The 23,842-nt window shown below is 42.7% G+C and overlaps 1 protein-coding gene across 1 annotated transcript in view; it reads left to right on the top strand.

Annotated features, from left to right (window-relative positions):
• LOC125903130 (protocadherin-15-like) overlaps positions 1-23,842 on the top strand; it is a 324,152-nt gene that overhangs the window by 174,952 nt on the left and 125,358 nt on the right. The window contains exons 10-17 of the mRNA XM_049599840.1: positions 18-126; positions 286-398; positions 3,636-3,842; positions 6,120-6,254; positions 15,253-15,402; positions 16,990-17,183; positions 18,226-18,358; positions 21,409-21,488. Of these exons, the coding sequence (XP_049455797.1) occupies positions 18-126; positions 286-398; positions 3,636-3,842; positions 6,120-6,254; positions 15,253-15,402; positions 16,990-17,183; positions 18,226-18,358; positions 21,409-21,488 (1,121 nt within the window). The remainder of the gene's footprint in view (positions 1-17; positions 127-285; positions 399-3,635; positions 3,843-6,119; positions 6,255-15,252; positions 15,403-16,989; positions 17,184-18,225; positions 18,359-21,408; positions 21,489-23,842) is intronic.

Below are 23,842 nucleotides of genomic sequence, written 5' to 3'. Positions count from 1 at the left end.
CCCTCCCCTTGTTGCAGAGCAAACTGAACCCACTGAATGTGACCCCTGCGATCCGGGCTGTGGACATGGACAGAAACATACAGCCCCCATCAGACAGACCTAATATTCTTTACTACATCCTGGTCGGTAGGTCCATCATGTATCTTGATTGATTGTACACATTTAATGTATTTGGTGTCGTCGGCTTGTCATGACTCGACTTCTGAATGTTCGTCCTGGTGTTTCTGATGTTTTCGTGAGGTGATCCGAGTCCAAACCTGTCAGTGTTCTTCTTCATTATTGCAGGTCATCCAGCGACATATCCGGAGTATTTCACCTTGAACAGAACCACTGCAGAGCTGCGTGTTCTGCAGCCAATCAGCAGGGACTTGTATCAAAGGTTCACACTCATCATCAAGGTAAATAATACAGCTCAGAATCAGTTTTACTGTGTAAAAAGTTACAGTCACTTTTACTGATGGCAAGGCTTACTGCGTGACTTTGATTATAACTAAACCCGCCACAGAAACACTGTTGAATGCAAATCTACTTGAGATTTGTTGTGGTTCATTTATTATGCATACCGTTCATGCTCGGACAGAAATCGTGAAATGAAACTCGGTTTTAAGTCATGGACACCCATTGCCCAAAATATGAAAGAAATATGTGTTGACTGAACCAGATGGAACGTGCAGTCTTATCAGGGTACAGCCCAAGGTAAAATATTGATTATGCTGCTGTCTCCACTTTAGGTCAACAAAGTTTTATGAAACAATTCTGTACTTCTATATCTTTAATGTGCTTGTGTCACATCAAGTTTAACTCATATCTCGATAACTTAAGCATGCACCCATACCCACTCCACCTAGATAACCTCAGTCCTGAAGGCCATTAACCTTATCTTTAACTGCTTTGGAGATGAGGGTGAAAAAGATGTTATGATTTATGGACTTAGCAGGAGGACAGGTTGCTGCGCTCTCATGAATCCTAATTTCGAGCAGAGTCAGGGATTGCCTCGGTGCTGCTGCTGCAGAGCACAAGTGCAGATGAACTTTCCATCCACCCATCACTAACCTCTAGACACCTCTAAGCGCTGTGTAACCTGCTGTTTACCGGGATAGCTGGGGAGCAAAGAGATGAGAGGAAGAGCTGATTTCCACAAGAGGGAGAAGGCGAGGCGAGATTGATCATGTGAGAGGCATTTTGCATGTCTTCAGGAGGATTGTGCATAGCCAGGGGAAGGGAGACAGTTCAAAGGGGGAGCAGGAAAACACCAAGATAGAGGGAAGTGTGAAGGATGGTACTGTAGGAGCCTTATCTACCTGACTCATAGAGAGGGGGAGGAACTATTGCTCAAGGACTCCAAGGGGCAGGGAAGTGAGAATTAGACTTGGGTATCTTGAGAGTGCTCTGATGCAGCACAGTATGTGGTGTACATAGCTAATGCTTTAGGAGAGGGGAAAAAAGCCTGTGGCGGAGTGAGCTGCAGCATCTTGAGAAAATTTTAGAAAAACACATCTATTGTTCTTCAGAAGTCATGATTGATGTTGATAGAGCCATATCCACCAGGATGACTGGAGTGGAATGAAGACAAGTGACAAAGGCAGGTGGAGATGGATAGAAAGAGTCTGGTTAAAGAGAAAAAAGAAAGCAAATAGATGCAGTATGACACTTTAAAGATGATGGAGTCAGGACAGGGGAATCAAGACTGATAAAGACTTGACTTTTGCCAGTAGTGAATCTCCTGCAGGCATGTGTGTTGTAGCAGTGGAGCGCAGGTCATTTAGCACTGGCTCCCTGAAATAGGGACACCGCTAAAGAGCGAAATCACCAGGGAACACTGTAATCCTACACCCCGTCTTTTCTATCTCAGACAAAAATGTGTGTGTGTGGACGTTGAGGGGAAAAAAAGGAGAGAACATCCAGACACACACTTTGTCTGTCAATGACAGCACTTTTCCCTCGGGTGTTTGTGCGAGCAGATTGGATCTTTGGGTCAGCGCCGTGTGGGTGTTCTTTATTATCGCTCAGATAAGGGAAAAAGGTAGGAGATGTTTGGGAGAGATAGTCTGGCATAACATTGCGATACCAATAAAAACATGAACTGGAGTGAAACGCAACTTGATGTGCCAAAACTTCAAAATTGTATAGAAGGGGTCTGCAGTGATAGGGAATACACACAAGCCAATAAACACAAAACTGAGAGGTTTTTTTTTTGGCCGCTGCACTTTACCATTTAGCAGTAGAACTTTATTCCTCTGTCACAATCGGCGCTCTGAAACACAAGCCCAGTGAAATCAAGCTAATGTGCAGAATTAGTTCCAGGTCATGGCTTAAACTGATGTCGCCTCACTCCCCCTCTCCATCTGTATTTTTAAAGCCTTAATGTTTCTGAAGCATCCAAGTGTGGGAGCCAATAGTGACATATGTGCCTGGGATAGCTGTGACAGCCTGACGAGACCACATTCGTTTAGTTTTGTCTTACTGGGCTGGTGTCAGGCACAACTTAGGGTAAAGTACAGCTTCTATAGGTTTTTGTACAGTTTGAGTAGCTGGGACAACACACACATTTTGGTTTGTGGTAGTGCACTGAGCTCCTTTAGCAGTCGTGTCACCCGCCAACTGTGCCGGGAAATGAAGGGGAAGGGATGTTTACATTCTGGTGATTGTGCGATACAGTGTGGTGCGTGTTCCCACTGTACGTGACACAAATACAAACTGGTTTTGGATGCAGGTGAGTCAACATTTCACTCATGCATTTTTGTGAGAGTGTACAGCCCTGGGAATTCATGTGTAAGCTGTGTTGTAACATTTATTATGTCCAATTACACTGCATCTTCTAGTGTTTTTGCAGTAGTTTATAGATTAAGGAAGTATATTGACTTCATGTGGTGGGATTTGTTTGGGACTGTTACCTGATTCAGCAATCTGAACCTCACTATTTATCCCGACTTGCAATGTGACATTTAAATTGAGTCGCGTTCCATGGCGAGACGCTGCATGTCAGTTTTTGGAGAAAGATATAAACATGTCAAAGAGATGAAGAGGTTGTCAACTTGGATTTTGTCACATCAGACTGTTTGACGGTTCATTCGAGCTTCCTGGCAAAACAGAGAGACACCTCGCAGAAACACAGAGGGTTCAGCTCAGTTGAATTTGCACACAGACGCAGACCACACTGGAAACAAGTACGAGTACCCTCGTTTGCTAGTTAATCGGTTAATTCTGGCACTGTCTTCTCGAGTAATATTTCCATTGAGCCTCCTTCTATCATTGGTCACCCATTCGACAGAGTAGCAAGAGCCACTAATTACTGCCTCTCCCCGACAAATGATGGTATTTGCGTTAAGTGCTCTGGTAATTACTAAGGCCTAATCCTAAGTGGACCCCTGATTAAATTTAGTCAATGTAGCTTTTTGTAATTGAAATGACACTCAGAGAAATTAAGCCTTTCTGTCCCCCTGCCGGCACAAGAGTTGGGACGGCCTAACTCTTGAGTGTGTAACTTTCATTATTAGAACTTCTTAATAAATTTCCAGGCGGCTGGTTATCAGATTTTTATTTGTAGACTTTTCTTACAGCCTTGTTGATATTTGACACACTAACTATGACTTTCTCTCCGTCTTTCTCTCTCGTTACTTGTCTTTTTATTTCAGGCCGAACAGGACAACGGTCACCCCCTCCCGGCCTATGCTGACCTCATTATCGAAATCCTGGATGAGAACAACCAGGCGCCGTATTTCCAGTTTGCTACCTATCAGGGCTATGTGAGCGAGTCCTCCCCCGTGGGTACAACTATCTCAGCCAGCGCTAACCTTACTGCACCCCTGGGAATCGTCGCTCTGGATAATGACATTGAGGAGGTAGAAAGAAAGTGGCCTTTATCAGGCTGTGCTCACTGTTGCATACACTTTACTCACGCCACCCGTGCATGTGTGCATACAAACACACAGAGCGATCATTAAATATTGATTAAAGGTCCATGTTTGTTCATGTGTTTGTGTTGTGTACTCACAAAACACATTCATGAGTCATTTTCCTGTATTCTTTCCCTTGAAGCTGGCTCCTGGTGATACACCTGTAGGTAAAGGGGTTGCTTTAGATGCAATGGCACACACACGTACACACGTACACACACACACACACACACACACACACACAGTGTAATGGGGATGTCCCGATCAAGTTTTTTACTCCTAATCTCCAGTGTGAGTCTTTTTAATATTGCGTATCTTTTGATACAGCGATTAATCCAATATTTATGTTTTCCTGCATAATACAGCTGCACTGTGCACACTTAATAGCTTGGAGTAGGCCTCCAGTTATATCAGTAAAGCCAATTCAATTAAGGGATTTGACTGCTTAACAGCTCTGCATTAAACCTGCATCACAGCCTTAATTGGGTTCGTACAATATTTAACGTATAGCGTCCTGGAGTGTTTTTTGTGTAGCATCTTTGCAGAGAGGAATGTCGGTGAGAGGCAGGGAAAGTTTTGACAGGAACTTCTCTTCATCTCCACTTAAAACAAAACGCTGAAGGTTAAACGCGTTTGTTTTGTTTTGTTCGCTTGGTGTAAAGTACTCACTTTGCTCGCTGTGGCACAATGTCACTGTGGATATTATTAATTGAAACTGACGTCGGCAGTTTATTTGTCGGCCATGCTGCACATTAGAAAGCGGTTCCAGTGTTTTGCACACATTGAAACGGGGCGGCTCTGACAGCTGCAGTACCTGGAGTGCAATAAGTTCCAATAAACAAAGGATCAGAAGTGGATAGGCTTTACATTGCCAATACTGATCCATTAAATAAAACCCTTGATCAGCTTGATTCCTGCTCTGCAGATTGACTCGGGACATCCCTACTGTTAATTCATGCATCACATAGCAGAAAGAGAAAACAAACTGAGAGCACTCATCACTGCTGGAGACATCCTAAACAGCAATTTGCGAGCTTACCAATGTGTTTGCAACAGCAGAAATTACATGTTTTCTGTTATTTCAAAATTTCATAAACGCTGAATTAAATACTGCGCAGGTCTCCAGTAATGACAGGTGTGTGTAGATTAATCTCGCTGACTTACTTTCGTATCCTGCTGGGAGTGTGTGTTTGGAGTGTTTTGCTGTGCTGTGTTTTTCTTCTTTATATGCAGATGGATGTGTTTTTTGCTGTGCTTTCTGCAGTCAGTCAAAACTTATGCAATTATTCTCTTTGAATATACCAAACTTTGCTCTTCAAAAGCATTTATATTTTATGAATTGATTGCATTGTGTTTGCAGTTGGATGAAGGCAGTGTTTTGAGATATTTGTTTGACACATTTAGCAAACTGTGTGGTTCTGTGTGTGCATGTTTGTGTGGCGAACGCTTTAAATTCCATTATACACGAACTGCACTGATGGATTTATATATGAATGGATGAAAACACACAGCCAAAACTAATGACTACTACCTTTAGTTTGTCTTTCAAAATCTCCCTATACTCAGTCTTTGGAGAAGATTAACAAATCAAAGCAGAGTGGAAACAGAGATAACAAAATCAATAAGCCACCCAGTCCTTGTGTTTACCAAACTCTCTCAAGAGGACTCATTGATGGACGTGAATCGAAGCCGACTCGCAGCATTGGACCACAATGGACTCCAGGTTTATTTGTTAACACAGTCTAGCCACAGCAGTGATGACACGTCTTTGGTAAATAGCTCTTCTTTAAAAAAAAAAAAAAAAAAAAAAGGTTTTCAAGCTTAGTTAGCGTCTGGACACCCTGAACGATAGCTGTAAAATCCATTCCTTAAAGGACTGCTTAATGCGGTCAATATTTTCTCCCTAAAAAGGAACAGAGGCTGTAATGGGTGGACATTGTTTTAGCAGAAGTAATTTCCTCTCTTCCGTCCCTTATTGATAACTTCATGTTAAAAATACATTGGTCTCTGGTCCTGTCCTCAGCTCCTTCACCACTGTTTTCTGAAGACAGATGAGAGACCTGCCAGTGGATTACTTTTTCAACTCTTTGGCAGATCAAAATGTACTGTTTGATAGGTTTTCTCAGCCCCACAGCTGCGGCCTTGGAAAAAAAAAAAAAAAATGATGAAACACTCATGTCACCATGGTAACATATTTCTTTTTGTATATCTTTCTGTTGGAAGACCAAAGACCCCATGGTGAAGATTACCCTGGATGACTACACCACGATCTTCGGCCTGACCCCAACAGGGATAATCCGCTACCTGAAGCTCATCAAACCTGTGGACCGGGAGAAGCAGATGGCCTATACTTTCACGGTAGGCCTCGGACTCAACGGTGGCTATCTGCAAGACAGCACTAAAACCCTGTGACCTACATCTCCTAGTCTGTGTATATTAATAGAAGTCACAGGTTAGCTCTATACCAAGAGGCAGTTGCAGATGCAAAGCTAACCTGACACTTTCAGAGCAGTATGACCTTTATCAGTGGTCAAATAGCAGTGAAGTAAAACAGTCTGCTCACTTGAATTTATATATTTCCATCCCAATGTGAACCACAGGCGCATCAGACCTCTATAGCTTTGTAGGTTCAGTCAGAAACAAGGCTCTTACCTCATGTCAACTCTGCTTTTTCACCATGTAGAGTACCATAAACTTCTTAAGAAAACTCACGTCTAAAGAAAAGCACAGGCAAATGAAGAATACATCTTCACTGCTCTGACAGCACGTAAAGAAATGTGTGCTGTGAAAACAGACAAACACAAACAAATAGAGACGTGCTGCAAGTTGTACAGAACATAATGAACATTTCTGGCCAATGTTGTAAACTGATGAATACTTCAACCAGTTCCAGCATTCTGTCTGTGATTCCGATATTATTGGAAGTAAACGTCCAAAGTTAACCACACTTGACTCATGGACTTTCCAGGCGTGTTCCTGGGAAATTTTGGAGTGCTTAGGGCTGTCCAAAGCCACAATCCATCCAGTCCACAGTGGCCCTCAAGCAGACTTTCTGCAGACTTCCTGAGAGTCCACTTGGGGTGCAGACTTCACCAGACCTCACTAATTTTAATTGCCCATATCTCATTGCAATACAAACGAGACATTGTAGTTTTTCCATTTGCCGCTATGAAAAACAAAACAACTTTAAAGCAGTTGACCTCTCGCTACACCCCGCCCCTTTGTGATGATCCAACAAGCTGTTGCAGTAAGCATGGAGCCCACACTATAACAAACTGCACTCCCTGATGAAATATTATCATACTGTTGGAAAACTGAAACAGTGTTAGAAGCTAAAACCGAACTATAGGCTACAGATCACAGTGTAAAAGTGAACCACCACATCACTGCTGATCGCCACAGAAGACAATGGGTCTCATTCATGAAACGTGAGCAGAAGGAATTTGTGTGTAAACTGTTCGCAGACGGAAATTTACGTGTGTGTCCGCATTCATCAATATTTTAGTAGCTCCGATCTTTTCGTAGCTACTAACAAAATCTACTCCTGCTCCTGACCACTCGTAGTGCTTGTGTAAATTTAGTAAAGCACATAAATATTGCTTGTCACTATTGGAAATTACAATTTTAATTCGTATTGCGCTCTGTTATGTACACAATACACAGATGCCTTTGAAACACGTAATCTAAACATGACAAAAATATTAAAAATATAACACATTTAGTTAAATCAGTTGGCAATTAGCAGGTTTAAGATCCAGATTAGGTTCATGATTGTGAATTATCTATGTAAATCGACTCAATAGATTACACGTTCTTACATGTTGAATGGTGATAATAAAAATATCCGTAAGGACAGCCAGATCACAGCCTCTTCGGCCTCGGTGACTGGGTTCAGCGGGGGAAAAGGAGCAGCAGGTGGTGGAGCCACGAAGGAGCACGTGCCAGCTCAAATAATTATTTGAGACAACACGTTTGTTTTTTTGTTGTTGTTTTTTTGTGGCTTTTTGATCATTTGAATGAATATATCTGATTTGAAAAATGTTTAATTTATGTTGTATAAAACAGAGCTTTAGGCTATTAAGATAATCAAATAATTTGAAGACGATGCATACAAACTGCTGTAGGCTATATGTTATGCGTATCATTTGTTATAATAAATGTTAAATAGCTCTACATTCCGACAGCCATCACTGATTTAGAGTTTATACATTACACACAAAACTTCTCTGGTTTCCCGTTCCCACTTCATTCAAAACCCCACCAATCTTCTGTTTGTTTGGTGACCGCTGTATTTTTTGTGTGTGTGCTTATGCGTTTCTTTGCCTCCAGTTTCATATCAAACCATTTACGCTTCACCTCTGACATGGTTCTTTGTACTACGGAGACAACATTAACAGCATCTGTTACCTCCCTCCAGGCCTTCACTTTGCCTATCCCTGTCACACCACTACTAACTGAAGAAAATAAAATGTTTTTTCTTAAGTCCACTTCACCCAAAATTATTTCGATCTCCGCTTCGGAAAAATTATTTTTTCTTTCTCTCTCTTTCTTTGTTTGCGCCATGACTGACAGGTCGACAGGATAGACCTACACCTCCTTATATGGTGGTCATTGGCTATTCATGGGCAGGGATTTATGCTAATTGCTGATTACCGGGAGCGTGCTGTCACTTTACGATGGATTGGCATTCATGATCATACATACGTGTTTACGATCAAATCTGAGTTTCCCGCAGTGCTCCTGAATCTGAAGTAGGTTTTTAGTAGAGTAGGCAAATCTACACACAGATTTACTAACTTTTCATGAATGAGACCCAGTGAATATAAAGGGAAGCTTTGCTGATATTGAACCAGCTGTGTGGCATCGCAGTGTGTGCAGATGACACACAGCTTGTTGAATATCAGCAAAGTTTCCCTGCTTCCCTTCACTGGTTCCTGTTCCTGTACAGCAGGGTCGTCTTTTGGAACAGGGAAGAAACGTATATCTTTTTCCAACCTCTCCAGGTAACGAGTATCATTAATACACGACGTGCCCCAGGCACAACGTTTAACTCCAAATCCACAAAACCAGCCTGAAAATGAAGGAAATCTGAAATAATTGCATCAATGGACTCAAAAGGTCAGCTATTGTTTTACAACCCTATTTTAATGGCATAGGCCAGAGAAAGGATTCAACCACATCATGACACAGATAAATGTAAGTAAAGGCTACAAAGGTAGCCTAACCAAAATGCATTTTATTATTGCACTCTTGCCTCCGGGCTAAAAGCTGTGCAGTGAAAACGCAATTAATAGGCTAAGAAAGTTGGCTAGAAAACTATAAAAGGTGCTCCAATGCAAGAACTACCCAATTTATAAAGTTATAGTCTGGTCCTTATTCACAAACATGTTTGTATTTGAATGTGCTCAGCCTATATGTTGTATAGAAATGTATGAACAACATTTAGAGCAGTCACAGAAAAAGCCTGTAGCCCATAGGGGATTTATATCTTGTTATCTACTTGCACAGATGAGCAGACAGAATATGACAGCAGCAATCACCTTGTACATGACTGTAGTTGTTGCTCGAGCGTTTCCACAGCAACGAGTGAAACGGCCTAAGTACGGTCCATCAGCAGCTGGCAGTCTCCGTCCTCACTCACTTTACATGATGACAATAAGCATGTCACAGAATGTACGACTGAAGTCTGCGAGGGCTCAGTCTGCATGTCCAGGGAGTGGACATTTGGATTCAGCCTATTATTAGTTTACCAGCAATAAGTTTCCCTGGAAACTAGCATTGTAACCTAGCTCTGTTGTTGTGAAGCATTTCTCTTTACGCTTGAGTCTTCTGTATTTGCAGCACATCTCTATATGTCCCTTTGGTACTGTCAGACTGATGAGTGTGTTTCTTAATTTGCTTATGTTTTATCTTTATATTTGCTCGTGGTTCTTAAGCTGCAGCTCGTCTCAGCCACCACAGACTTCAAATACACATCTTATTGTCTCTGCAAAATCTACAATAAAAAGAAATGTGGGTTACAAATCATTCCAACACTCGTGCAAACAAATCTCAACTAACTCACGGAAAGAAAGCAAATAAGGAATTTTTTTCCTAAAAAAACGTCAAACTATTCCTTTAAAGAGATGTATGAAGAGTATATTCTGTGGGAACTCTCTAATTTTTTAATATGTGAGACAGTTCACTCTCACTGAACTCCACAGCTCCCTTCATGTTCCATTAGGATTCTGAAGCGGGTTACGTATAATCTTTTTTAATGTTTTATTAATCTTCTTGCTCTATGGTGTTTTGAGTGGGCTTATTTAAGTTTCTGTTTTACTGCTGTCACATTGACGTCAACCGCCTGATTTACCAAAGTGGCTTGTTTCTGTGCTGCTCAGACGGATGGCAACGTCTTGGGAAATACAGTAGCTCCCTCCATCCAGGGGTATTCTTCTGGATTAGAGAGCATCAGCAAACCAACAGTGAGCTCTGTGGGAACGGTTCCCTTGAGAGTGCACAAGTTTTTGAACAGGCTGGGTCCAGTTCACTGTCGATTCGGATGTAATGCTGGATTTTGTTGGGTTTGTTTGGCCATCAACACTTTATGAAGGTATAATATGTTTATTGTTTGCGCAGACTAAAGTTGACGTGCGCAGGTTTGTTTATCTGTTTACTACTTCTGTTCGTGTCCAGTATAGCTTCCTCTTTTGTTTTGTGTACGAAGAACTCAAATGCTCTTTTGTGTTGTCTGTAAGTGCTTCACAAAGCTTTTACTCTCAGGATCCACTCTGACTACACTCAACAGTGTGAGCTGAGAGTGTGCTTCCGCTTTCCAGTGTTGACTGTTCAGTGCAGCTCTTTTGAATGCTTTCAGCGTTCAATACTGGATGTAAAGGAGATATTTACTTCCACAGTCATCAGCAGCATAGCACTCTCTATCTCTCACTCTTAAACATCCTCCACATGAGGAATAAAAGATGATGCTCATTTCCTTGTGAATAGTGTAGTGGTTGTTCTTGAAGATGTTTCAGGGAGCCCCGCTGTACGTGAAATGCTCGGTAGCTTCACGGGTAGATGTTTTGTGTAATGACCTAACCCTTTTACGCACACTCTTGTGAAAATACTCTAGATGTCTTAGATATATGGAGTAAAGTATCAGCCATTTGCCAGTAGGTATGAATCATTTACAAGAAAACTCTACTCGAGATGTGCAAGTTTTACCTTGCCTTATATCAGACAGAACTGTCTACTTGTTATACCGTTTCCATCTTCAGTCTGACACTGCGTCCACTCTAACTGATTTCCGAGGGGGATTATATTTTACCTAATCAGTCACTGAAGACCTATGTATACGCCTGAATCTAACATTATCTCAAGCCCACACTGATGCATAGCCATGCAAGCATACTTGTTTTGCCAGAGTTTTTGTGGAGCAAAGTAAAAACAGACCAGGATGTTGGCCGATATTGAGATTTATTTTAATATAGAACAGCCTCCATAGCAGTGTCTGTCTTGTCTGTACACTGTTTCATGGTGTCTTTCAGTTGCAAGGAAATGACTTTGTTTTCCACTTCTGCTCTAGCTACTACTGGCCGAAAACAGTAAATGAAACGCTGAATTTAAGTCCTCTTTAACTGAAATACACACATTGGGAAATACCAAAATTAGTTCAAGGATGTTACTGCTCAATACTAGGTTGTTCCTTTCAACAAGGTAGAGACTTAGGCCCAATCCCAATACCCCCCTTGTCCGCTACCCCTTAGCCCTTGGCCCTACCCCTTGGCCCTCGAAATGAAGCAACGAGGGGTAGGGGTTGAAATCTTTGCCTAGGAATTGGGACACCACCACTACGTCACCGCGTTCGTTACGTTCATGCATACATAACTATTTTAAACAGGAAGCTGCGAGCCATCTACATTTCCAACCGGCATCTACAGTGGAGTCTCCAGTTGAGTTCATCCTACCGATAGCATTTGCTGTATTCATCATGCTTCATTTGATGAATGACAGACAACAGGGGACTTCTGCTATCTAGCTAGCTAACCAGCTAACGTTACAAGGCAGCATAGTTATGCTAGCTGCCGTGTTATCGTAATGTGAAAAATCAAACAATTTTGCAGAACAGAACAGATGACAGACGCCAGATAGTGCAAGCTAGCTAGCTAGCTAACAAGCAACCTAACAACGGTAACGTTAGCTATGTATGAACTTTTTTCCCCATGTCTTGCTCGGTGGTAGCCATGGCGATGTCTACCCCTCACTGGCAAGTCAGCATCTGAAATCCCTCGCTCCGAAGAGCTAGTTTCTACCACTTCCCTAATGAAAAATGAACCTGCACAAAGCGTGGATTGTAGTGGTCAAAAGAAAGAACTTGACACTGTTGGGAAACTGTAGCACTCATATCATTGCCGGTAGGTTAGCTTTTTCAAGCTAATGATGGCTAGCCAACATTGTTAGCTTATCCAAGCTAACGAATTCTAGCCAACAGTCAACACAGGGAGAGCATTTGTATTTTTGTGTGCCATGTGTCTGTCTTGTCATTTCCATTCTTCAAATGTTGGGAGACTTACCGGTAATGAAATGAGCGCTACAGACCCTGGAGTTTCCTGACTGTGTCCAGGTCTTCTGTTTGACCGCTGCAATCCATGCTTTGCGCTAGTTTGTTTCTTTTGGGAAGCAGTAGACTTTTATTTCTGACATCAAGTTCGTATTTCGTCAAAGGGAAACAACCTACCATTAGAAACAGGAAACACCTTTCTTTCTCCCAGTGTGAGTAATTTAGTTTCATATGCTGATTACGTGGTGTGGTGGCTGGACCAGAAGTCTCAGTGGAACAATGTTGTAGTTTCCTAGCAACAGAAAGACACCTCGAAATGTCGTGTAGCATTCACCGTTGTAATTACTCCTCATTGGCTCCAGCACGCCGCTTGAAAACAGCTTAAGTTGAGCCCATGGCGCTGAGCGGTTAATCGTTAGTCCCCCCTCCTGCGCTCATTGGTCATTTTTATTTCAACTGGAAAAAAGCTGTTCAATATCACAGGGCCAGACGAATCAGCCCACAGGGTGGATTCAAAGGTCTGGACCCTGGCAAGGTTTGACCATAAACCCACAGAGGAACATCCTGATGATAACAACACATTACCGTGATTATCACAGTTTTCAGAGGGCACTGTAAACACAGCACAGTGCGCCTGGCACTTCACTGGCAGTTGAGTTTGTTTAGCCATATGGTAACACCTTTTTACTGGTCAAACAGGGACAGGGCCCACAGCAGGACCCGTGAAGCAGGCTCTGGCTACTGTGGCCACGATTTAATGCTGTTGTAGTAATTTAAAGATGGTGTGCAGAGGAGCAGTCATGCTAGTGGCTCGTAAGAGACCAGTACATTGTGTGCCACTGTCCATCACTGATGTGTTCCGATGGCCTTATAAACCTGGTTTTACTGTGAATACCAAGCAGGTGACAGTAACTCCAAGGGTCTTAAATTCCAGAAAGGCTGAACGTCTTGCAGGGCTCTGCTCAGCAGCTGACCCAGAGCTTCATGTAGACTCTTTTGACTGTTTATATATGTGTATAAAGTTTTTAAGTGTGCATGAAGTCAGATGTCTGGTGTATGACAGGTATGTTAGACCATAATTGTAAATTTATCAAAGATTCTTGATTGGTAAACAAAATTCAAGGCAGTCATAGTGTCAAGATGTTTCTGTATTTCAGCACTGATGGTAGTGTTTAGGACTAGTATGGTAGTATTGTGTTTTATTGGCATTTTACTGTATGACCCGAAGCGTCTTTTTAGGTTTTAAGTGTTTTTTCTTTCATTTTATGCACATAGCGTCAGCACTTTTGGTTCTGAGCGCTGCCAAAATGCAGGTGACCTACAGCACACAGCACAGCTGCACTGTGCCTGAATGCATCCGGAGGACTGAAGCTGCTGCTGCTGCTGGCATCCCGCTTTCACTACACAGGCTGTGCAGACAGTGTGTGAAAAGCATTTAATAAAAACGAAAGTGACCCATGACATCAGTTTTGTGTACCAAATCTCCACTGACATTTCACAACCTGCCGTCGTGTCCGAATATCACACACAGCTTGTTCAATATATGAGTGCATGAGTCAACAGAATGAGCTTGATTCATGAGTCAGATGCCTTTTTTCCACAACTCTAAATGATCTGCGAGACGAGAGACAGAATTTTGGAGGAATAATCTTAGCTGGGTAGATTATCAGACATAACACGTGAACACAATGCTTTCCGAGTTCTTGCTAAAAGCTTGTTAACGTAATGTTCATTAGATAACGACATAGAGGCTTTGAAAGTTGTGATTTTGCTTGTCTAAAATGTTTTTATTTCAGAGATTGTCATTAAGAGAAATCTTGTCTTTGCGTAAATGCTAGCATCGAATCAATTTTTTAATTACTCCATGCGTCCTGGACTGGAAGGCGAGAGTACACGGATCCAATTTAGATAAATATCAGCCTTCAAGGATAATAACGTTTATGTTTTGTTGTCAGCTCTTACTGTATGTGTGTGAGAGGAAGCTTGGGATAAGGCAGGCATGACGTTGTTTACATCTGTTTTGTGCACAAGCGTTTGTGCAGAGACGTGTCAGCACATGTGTATAACTGTGGTGTTTCTGTACATACAGTTGGGATGATTCAGTAAATCCAAATCTGTTTCCTCCCTCGGCTCCCAAAAATTGTCTGGCTTCTCTCTCCTGGGGCTGGCTGGAGAACAGAGACACTATTTGATAGGAGAGAAAGTCGCGGCTGTCGTGTACGTTGTCATGTGTTTATGTACAACACCGTCACTGTGTTTGGCTGTTGTTTGGCTGCCAGTAAAGGCACGCTCCTGATGTACAGTATAACCAACAAGACGTGTCATTTCCATTTCAACGCTGAGTGCAAATTTTTGGGCAAAAAGCAATTTTCCCCCACAGAAACATGCATTCCTTGCCGCTGCCACAGTTGTTGTTTAGATCTCATCTCTCTTACACTTCATTTGTTGCTCTACTCAGTCCATTTTCCTCCTCCCTGCCAAGTACTGGAGATCAGAGATGCCAAGGACAAATAAACATGCAGTTTGCTCAGTTTGCAGACAGTACTTTAGGCAGGCTTTGTACAAGCTCTCTCTTCAAAGGCATTTCCAATGTAAAAGGAATAAAGAATGAACATACACAAAGAAAAAGAGTACGTGACTTAATGGCGGTGGTACAGTAGAAGCACGTCCAAGTTTGACACGTTGTCTAATCGCAGCAAAACAAGCCCAAAAAGCGTGAAGGAAAAAAAACCGTTCTTATTCCAACACACGGACCTTGTTTACTTGTCTTCAGTTTTTAAAGCTGCAATACATATTTCTCTTTTCTTGTGTTTACAGATGGTGGCATCAGATGGCGTCCAGCAGAGTAGCCCAGTAACTGTCAACATCCTGGTCATTGATGCCAATGACAACACGCCCACGTTTGCCGAGGTCTCCTACAGCGTTGAAGTCTTCACAGACATGCAGCCGGGGGAGACGGTACTGCAGGTAATCAATCCAACGATCACTCTCTTGGCTTTCTACTTCTCTTTCTGTGTCTTGCTCTGGCACTCTGCTTTTACGCCTCCGTCTTTGTCCCCGTCACACAGAATCTCTCACGCACACACGCTCTCTCATGCTCAAAGTGAATAACCACAACAATCGAACGCATTGTGTTGACAGGCAAACCCCTGGAACAGTTGCCTTCGTCTCGTCTGCAGTCTTGACAGACAAGTCACTGAAAATGTTTCTCTTGATCCTCAGTGCACAGGCCAGGGAAACCTTTTACCCGGCAGATCATGACTGAAGTTAATTCTTTGTGGTAGGCATCAGAGATGACCATTTATCAGTCCTACTGCTTGAATAAAAAGGATTTTATAAACAGGATTTTATGTTTCGAATCACAGACTAGTAACATAGTTTACTTGATTTCATTAGAGCGCTGGCTCTAAAGGTCAGATTTTCTTTTTATACACACACATACGACACATCCTAATACCAGCTAAAGGAAGCTTTTATGCACTTGCACAGGGCATGTGTTGTGACATGCATAGGCACTCATAAATGCATAGAAAAAGTAAATCCATAACCTCTTTCTGCTCCATCTATTAATACGGGGGATTTTCATCATTTCTTTGTCTCTTATTTAGTAGTTGGAGCATGATCTTTTCCTCATTCAGCCGATCTGTCCTTTCGACACAGCCTCCCCAAAACAAAAAAATGTCAGACGCTGAAAAGGTCAAGTTTAATCTGTCTTTAAAAAAAAACGCAGCCGTTTCGCCCTCCCTGAAATGAGGCCAGGGGTCACAGAGTGTCTGGTATGACCGCTTAACCGATTTTTATAAGCCGTTTATGAGAGCCGCGGGCCCCTGGAGGATGCCGCTGCTTATTTGATGCTACAGCTTTTACTCCAACGTCAAGAGGAGCATGAAAAAGGAGGTCTGGGCAGCTTGGATTAAAGTTTCAAGGCCTTAAAAATATCAAGCCAACTACACCATGAGGATTCATAATTACAAGCAGCGGGATGCCCTAAATAATGGGATTGGAGGAAGTGGTGCCTGCCTAATTCATTTGATAACAGAGTATCAGATAAATTGCATATTACTATATTATTTTTTTTCATCTTTCTTCTGTCTATTTGGCAGTTGTCTTTCCACATCTGTGTAATACATCTCATATGAAAGGTAGCGTGTAATTAACTCCATCCAAACTAAACTTGATTGATCATTAAGGTCACCAAACTGCAATTACTGCGGGTAAGGTTGTTGCTGCCAACAGAAGTAGTTGGTCAGATTGCACCGGCAGTAGCATGTATGCATGCAGCTAAATGCCAACTATTTGTTTCTATCATTACATGAACCAAAGGTCATGTCTCTATTAGTTGATCATAGGGTATCAAAATGTATTCTTCTGTGGGCTGTCAACTTGGCATAAGTCAGTCGCAACCTCCTACTGAGAAATATTTTAATGCTTGACTGGTTCATTAAGCATTTTGTCGGCAGCTGCGCAGAACTCCCCCTGTAGAAGTACAAAGTAAAGCTAAAAATAACTTATTATAATGTGTATCTGTCTCCGTCTCTCTTTCTATTCTCCCAGTTAACAGCGACAGATGCTGATGAGGGACTGAACGGTCTGGTGACCTATGAGATACTGGCTGGAGCCCAGGGAGACTTCATCATTAGTAATCGCACTGGACGCATCACTGTGGCGCCTGGTGTCATCTTAATCGTGGGACGATCTTACGCACTGACTGTCAAGGCTTCTGACAATGCACCAGAGGTCCATAGAAGGTATTGTGCAGTCGCTCTGTTCTCTGAGCATCAAAAAAAAATGTCTGCATTTCATCGCTTTTTTACAAGAAGCAGATTTGTTACTAAGATTTGTTTCAGAGCTCATTCGCAGTCAGTTTCGTTTTCCTCAGGGTTGCAGAGCAGCTACCAGCTTGTGTTGTTTTACAAGTCCTTTTTAATTCAATATGTGCTCATATTGATTCATAACTTAGCTTCTGAATGACACGGAAAGTTTTCTCTGGGCAGAATTATTGAGGAAATAACATTTCTGACAAGCTGTTCTGAGCCAAAAAACAGATGGTCTTGTTCCATCTAACACTGTGGAGACTCTGGTGCGATATGTTTCATACATTGTCTCCTCTTTATCTCGTGATTAAAAAGCAAGAGCTCATTTTGTGCAAAAGCAAAAAAAAAAAAAAAAATCTGCTCAAAGTATAAGACGTTGTAGTTGGGGGTGGAATTGGTGGCCTCTTTGATTGCAGCAAGTAAAACAACGACACATTTAAACTCTGGATGAAAAGAAGCTACAGTAGAGCAGGCTGCAGGTCGACATGACGACACAGGGTTTATGCAAAATGTTTACCACACATGTTCGGCCATCTTCAAGTGCATTTGTGCATGTGTATAAACAGCAGTTCAGAAAAAGATGTCTCACACAGTGAATGAATAATCAACACAGTCAGTTCCATTTGCACATGTGCTGCTTTGAACAAAGTAGAACAAGCAAGCTGATTTCAAGCAGTTTTTTTTTTACTCATGATCAAATCATGAATGAAATGAGAGAGACATTTATGATACCATTGTGAAAAAGATAAAGATCCCACTTAAAAGAAATGAGACCAGAACCTGTTGAGGTATTTTTTTTTTTTTTTTTTTTTTTTGCTCTGCAATCAAAACTTCACCCGAGAGGTTTGATGTGGGATTATATAATATGAACGTTTTTCACTATGCTGTGGGCAAGGTACTTCAGTCCGGCTCAACAGGTTGTCAAGGAGAAAGCGGTGCTGTCAGTGGGCTGATGTGTGCATTTCTTTTCTGCTAGGAGCTCCATCACTACGGTATACATTGAGGTTTTGCCTCCCAACAACCAGAGCCCCCCACGCTTCCCTCTCTTCACCTACAGCCTGGAAGTCAGCGAGGCCATGAGGATAGGAGCTATTCTGCTCAATCTCCAAGTGAGTCACTGACAAGAAATCTCACACACACGCACACAAACGAGGCACATGCAAATCAGAAAATGTGGAATTGTGTAGATTTTCACACACAAGAAATTTGCCTCAGTGTTTTGGTGCATAACATTGTCAGAGGAAATGAAATTAAAAATACAAAAATTGAGCCACAGTTTTCAGAAGTGGTATTGTTTTGCAGAAATGTGCAAAATTGTCCAGGGAATGTGCAAATGTTCACAGAATGAAGTATAAAAAGAATATGCAATGTACAGAGATAAAGTCCCAAAGATGTGCATTGATGTAACTTATATAGACGGATAGGATGATGTTAATGTAATATGTAGGATCTATGGGAGGGGAAGGAGTCCATGACAGTCGGGGTCCCAGGCTTTGTTGTTACATAAGGCGAAACTGCTTCCTGCCAAAAGGGGATGATTCAAAGTTTGTGTTTGGGGTGGGAGGGGTCGGCCATAGACTTTCCTGCCCACCTCAGGGTCCTGGGGGCATGCAGGTCCAGAAGGGAAGGCAGATCTCAGCCAGTCCTAGTTTCAGTAAAGTGAATGATACACTACAGTCTACCCTCATCCTTGCTGTGGCAGTAGTGCACCAGATGATGATGAAGGAGGTGACAACGGACTTGATGGTGGAGGTGTAAAAGTGTACCATCATGTTGAACCTCTTCAGTTGTGTTTTGTTGCAGCTGGAGCTAAAGTCCAGCTCCCACTTGAGGTCCTGGATGGTGTTGGCGCCCAGGGAGCGGAATGACTTCGCAGTATCAACTAGGAAGTCACACAGGGTGACGGGGTGGGTGGGGCTGCCATCTCCACAGTCTTCGGAGCGTTGCACAAGTTGTTCTGTCTGCACCAGGTCATAAATGGTCAATCTCCCACCTGTGGGCAGATTCATCCCCTCTAGAGAGGAGCCCAATGAGGGCAGTATCGTCTGCAAACTTTAGAAGCCTGACAGGCCGGTGACTGGAGGTGCAGCTGCTGGTATACTGCGGCCTTGAGGGGGAACCAGCGCTGATGGTCAGGGAGTCTGAGACGTGTTAACTTTCTAAGGCTCCCTTCCACTGCAAAAAAAAGTAAGAAAAGAAACACCCACTTTCTTAACTTTCTGGAAGAGTTAGGATCAGCAGTGATGGATATACAACCGGGTTGAGGTGCTAATTTTAGCCCCTTTGCCAGTGAGAATCAATGACAGGCCACCACAAAATACCATCTGTCTCCTCCCCAAGCAGTGCTCGAACATCGCTCAAAACTAGTTGGCACCGAGTAACCAAAAACAAGCTTTCTACTGTTCATTTACAGTACCTGTTTTCAGCCCACTGTGATGTCAAACACCACACCAATAATCTGCAGAGCCTGATAATGTAAAAGGAGTCTATTACCTATTTTTAGCAGGTTTTCCTGTGTTTAAAAACCTGTGTACACCAGCTTATTGGAAAAGGGGTATGTGTGGACAGTAGTGGAGAGACCCAGGCCCCCGCTTTGTCTTTCAAAGCAACAGCAGAACTCATTCAGTACATTTATCAGGTGCAGGCCATTAATGGAATGGGGGGGCTTTAGCCTTGTAGTTGCTGATCTTTCTCAGTCCCCTTCAGACAGAAGCAGATTCATTAGCTGAAAACTGCTTTTGGAGTTTCTCAGAGAACAGTTATTTAACATCTCTCACCGCCTTGCTTAACCTGTACTTTGCCTCTTTATGCCTGTCCTTGTCCCTACGTTTAAACACCTCTGCCTTTGAGTTTAGCTATGAACCAGGTTTCATCATCGCTGTAACTCACCCTGGTACGTGATCATATTACTGTTGCCACAGAAGCTGATGAAGGACGTCACAGCTTCTGTGTGCTCACCCAGACTGTTGGCAGTAGTCCGGAAGACATATCAGTCCAAGCACACCTGAAGATCTCCATAGCTTTACTGGTCCACTGATTTGATGTCCTCATAACAGGTTTACAGAGCTTTAGTTCATCCGTGTATACTGGAATCAGGTGGACCATGATGTGATCAGGGAGTCCCAGTGCAGCGCAGGGGACGGCATCAAAGGCACTAATAATTGTAGTGTCACAGTGATCCAAGATGTTCTTGTCTCTGGTTGGGTATTTCATTAACTGCCTGTATTTGGGGATTTCATGACAGAGGTTACTGTTGTTTAAGTCACCAAGGACAATAACTAAGGAGTCAGGGTTTTGCTGCTCCACATACAGTATCTGGTTGGTGAACAAGGTCTGCATATGCAAGATTGAGGAGGAACATACAGTAAACACCGATCAGAATGAATGAAGCAAAATCACCGGGGAAGTAGAATGGTTTGTGGATTATAAAAAAAGGTTTCCAGATCAGATCAGTGCTGTAGAATGACTGTCACATCATTACACCACCCACTGTTAGTGTAAAAACAAACACCTCCACCTCCACCTTTCACCGGAGAGCTCATGTCGCGATCCACTCTGAAAAGCTGGAGGCCTGCCAGCTGCAGCACAGAGTCCGGTATTGATCCACAAAATCACGTCTCCGTGAAGCACAAAACAAGAGATGAAGAGAAGTCTCAGTTTTTCAACAACAGTTTCTCAAGTTTGTCCAGTTTATTGCACAGAGAACGCACATTAGAAATAAATATTCTGGGGAACGGTGCGCAAAGTGGACCAACCCGTTTCCTTTAGTGTCTCAGGATGCCCAGTAATGCCACTGAAGGGGTAAAAAAGGGGAAATAAATTGACTGCAGTTGATCCTCTCATCTTCATGAGCCTTTCTCTGGTGAAAGAGCTCTGGGTACCATAGCTAAACACTGAATTGACAACTAAACAAGACAAAATAAGGTGCACCAACACACCAAGGCAGTGTGACGCTACAGTTTGATGACATCTTTACATTATTAAAGTACATTGTATTTCTAGACAGCAACACATTTTTCCCCTTTTCTGTCATGTTTCACTCTCCAGCATCCAGACCAGCATCCAGCATCCTTGTTGCTCAGCTGCCATATCTCATTGCCTTCAATTTTAATGGTACTATTTGATCTTTAGGATCCTGCATTTCTTTTCCTCCCGCCAGGCCACAGACAGAGAAAACGACCCGATCACATACCGCATCGTGAGTGGGGATTCCCAGAAGGTCTTCAACCTCACTGAAACGTAAGTCCAGATATTTTTCAACAGACGGGCCCCATAAGGCCTTCCTGCCAAGGCCTACTGGATGAAAAAGGCTGATAACAAATTGATCTGCAGCATTTTGCTCATAAGTTTCATTGACTTTAAAGTGAAAATAAGAATATGAAACTGTGTAGAGTTTGCATGCTCGTCTTACGTCTGCGTGGGTGTCCTCTAGAGTGTCTGGTTTTCCCTTAATTCAACAACATGCAGATTGCTACAGGTGAACTGGAGACTGTTTGCTGGAATGTGTCTCTCTCCCAAACATGCTGAACAGGATACTTGTATAATCCTTTATCTATAATCCTTTTTGCAAGGATTATAGTATATACACTACAATAAAAACATAGTTTGCCAGGGGCTTGTTATGGTAGTTGGACTGCGATCTACAGAAACCTTGTTGAAATGCTCTTTAAACTCTAATATCAGTTTTTAAGTGTATTGAGGTTTCTGAGCAACAAGACAAAGTTGCTGTGTAGCGTTGCTGGTTTATCAAGGACAACTCAGCATTGAAAGTCTTTGTTAAGCTTGCGTGTTTCATGTTGTTCTCACAAGTGCAAAGGCTGCACACAGACGAAGAGTAATAGTATGTTGCGACACGGTGTTCATTCCTTCACAGTAACAGGTATGGACGAAATCCTTCAAACAAACCAGGCAGGGTCATCATTAGATTCCCTCTGATGATACAGACTGCTGGGGAGAGTGATGGTGGTGCAAAACAAGGGGTGAGAGGAGAAGGGATTGTCATGGTAGGGGGGTAGATGCTGACTTGCCAATTATTGGTTTTGGCTGAATTATTAGCCAGTATGTGACTTTGTTTTATGAACGCTGGCGCTGGCTGCTGGCACCCTCGAGAATCCCAATGAACCAAGTTGAAAAGCGTGCATGTTTACACTCAGCGGCTGCCGTGGGTGGTTATTTGTGTCCATGGTGTCAATGTTCTAGTCAAAGTTAGTTTAGCTTTATTTGTTTAGCCCAAGAGCAGATTTACAATATGTATAGCTTTAACTGAGATGAAAAAGGGAAGAAGCCTCAGAAAGACTCAGATGTAGAGAGCAGACAAACAGAAACAACAGTAGTGATAAAATAGAATCAAATAGGCATCAATATTTTTAGCGCGTTACTTTTAGATTTTTCTTTGTACAGTTTGTAAATTATATAAGAAAGTGTGTCATATTTGCTGAAACTGTCACTATATTCTGAGAGACGGAAATGATACAGAAAATCTGTGAAAAGAAATCATGTCCATCCTTCTCTTCTTAGTGTTTCTGTGCACTGACAACAACCAGTCAGAGCTGAGGAGTCTCTAATACAGCTGTCAATCATGTGAATCGCTGTTCATCTGCCGTCAAACTGTCAAACTCGGCATTCATTCATTCATTCATTCATTTTCCGTAACCGCTTAACCTGTTAGGAGTCGCAGGGGGGCTGGAGCCTATCCCAGCTGACACTGGGTGAGAAGCGGGGTACACGCTGGACAGCTCACCAGACTGTCTATCACAGGGCTGACACATAGGGACAGACAACCATTCATGCTCATATTCACACCTACAGCCAATGTAGAGTCACCAATTAACCTGCTTGTCTTTGGACTGTGGGAGGAAGCCGGAGTACCCAGAGAAGACCTACGCTGACACGGGGTGAACATGCAAACTCCACACAGAAGCACTCTAATCCCCCACCCTGGGTTCAAACCAGGAACCCTCTTGCAATGAGGCAACAATGGTAACCACTGCACGACTGTGTTGCTGTCAAACAAGGCAGCGCTGATTATACACGAATCAAATTTCTGTTACTGCATTGCCTATTTCTCACCTCAGATGCTTTCAGAAACATATTTCAGTGTACTGTTTAGCTGTAAAATGAGGAAGTTTGTCCCCAGGTCGCCATGTTGGAAGCAGTTGACCAATGTGCCAAGCACTGCCCACCGGCCAGACCAAATTTATAGCCAAACAGTACACTGAAATATGTTTCAGAAAATATTTAAGGTGAGAAATAGCCAATGCAGTAACAGAATCTTGATACATATTTAATCAGCGCTGCCTTGTTTGACAGTTTGACTGCAGTTCAGTGACTGACATGACTGACAGCTGCTTTAGGGGCCGTACACATGCCATGCCTTTAACCACCTGGAAAACACAAGGTCGGGAGCTGGGCACTACTCTTTTGCCTACTCTGTAGCAACTTCCAAGGGCGTGGGGGCAGGTTGCTTAGCGACCGTAACCAGCACCGTATCCACATCATAGTCTACTTACATGAAATCCTGAGTGCAGAGTTGATCTACTTCAATATCTAAAGTTCCCTCTTGGCAAAAGTTGGAAAACTTACTAAAACTGAGC

The sequence above is a fragment of the Epinephelus fuscoguttatus genome, linkage group LG16 (genome assembly GCF_011397635.1).
Source record: "Epinephelus fuscoguttatus linkage group LG16, E.fuscoguttatus.final_Chr_v1".
NCBI classification, from domain to species: domain Eukaryota; kingdom Metazoa; phylum Chordata; class Actinopteri; order Perciformes; family Serranidae; genus Epinephelus; species Epinephelus fuscoguttatus.
Note: the sequence above shows the minus strand (reverse complement) of the source record. Positions and strands in the feature narration are given on the sequence as shown.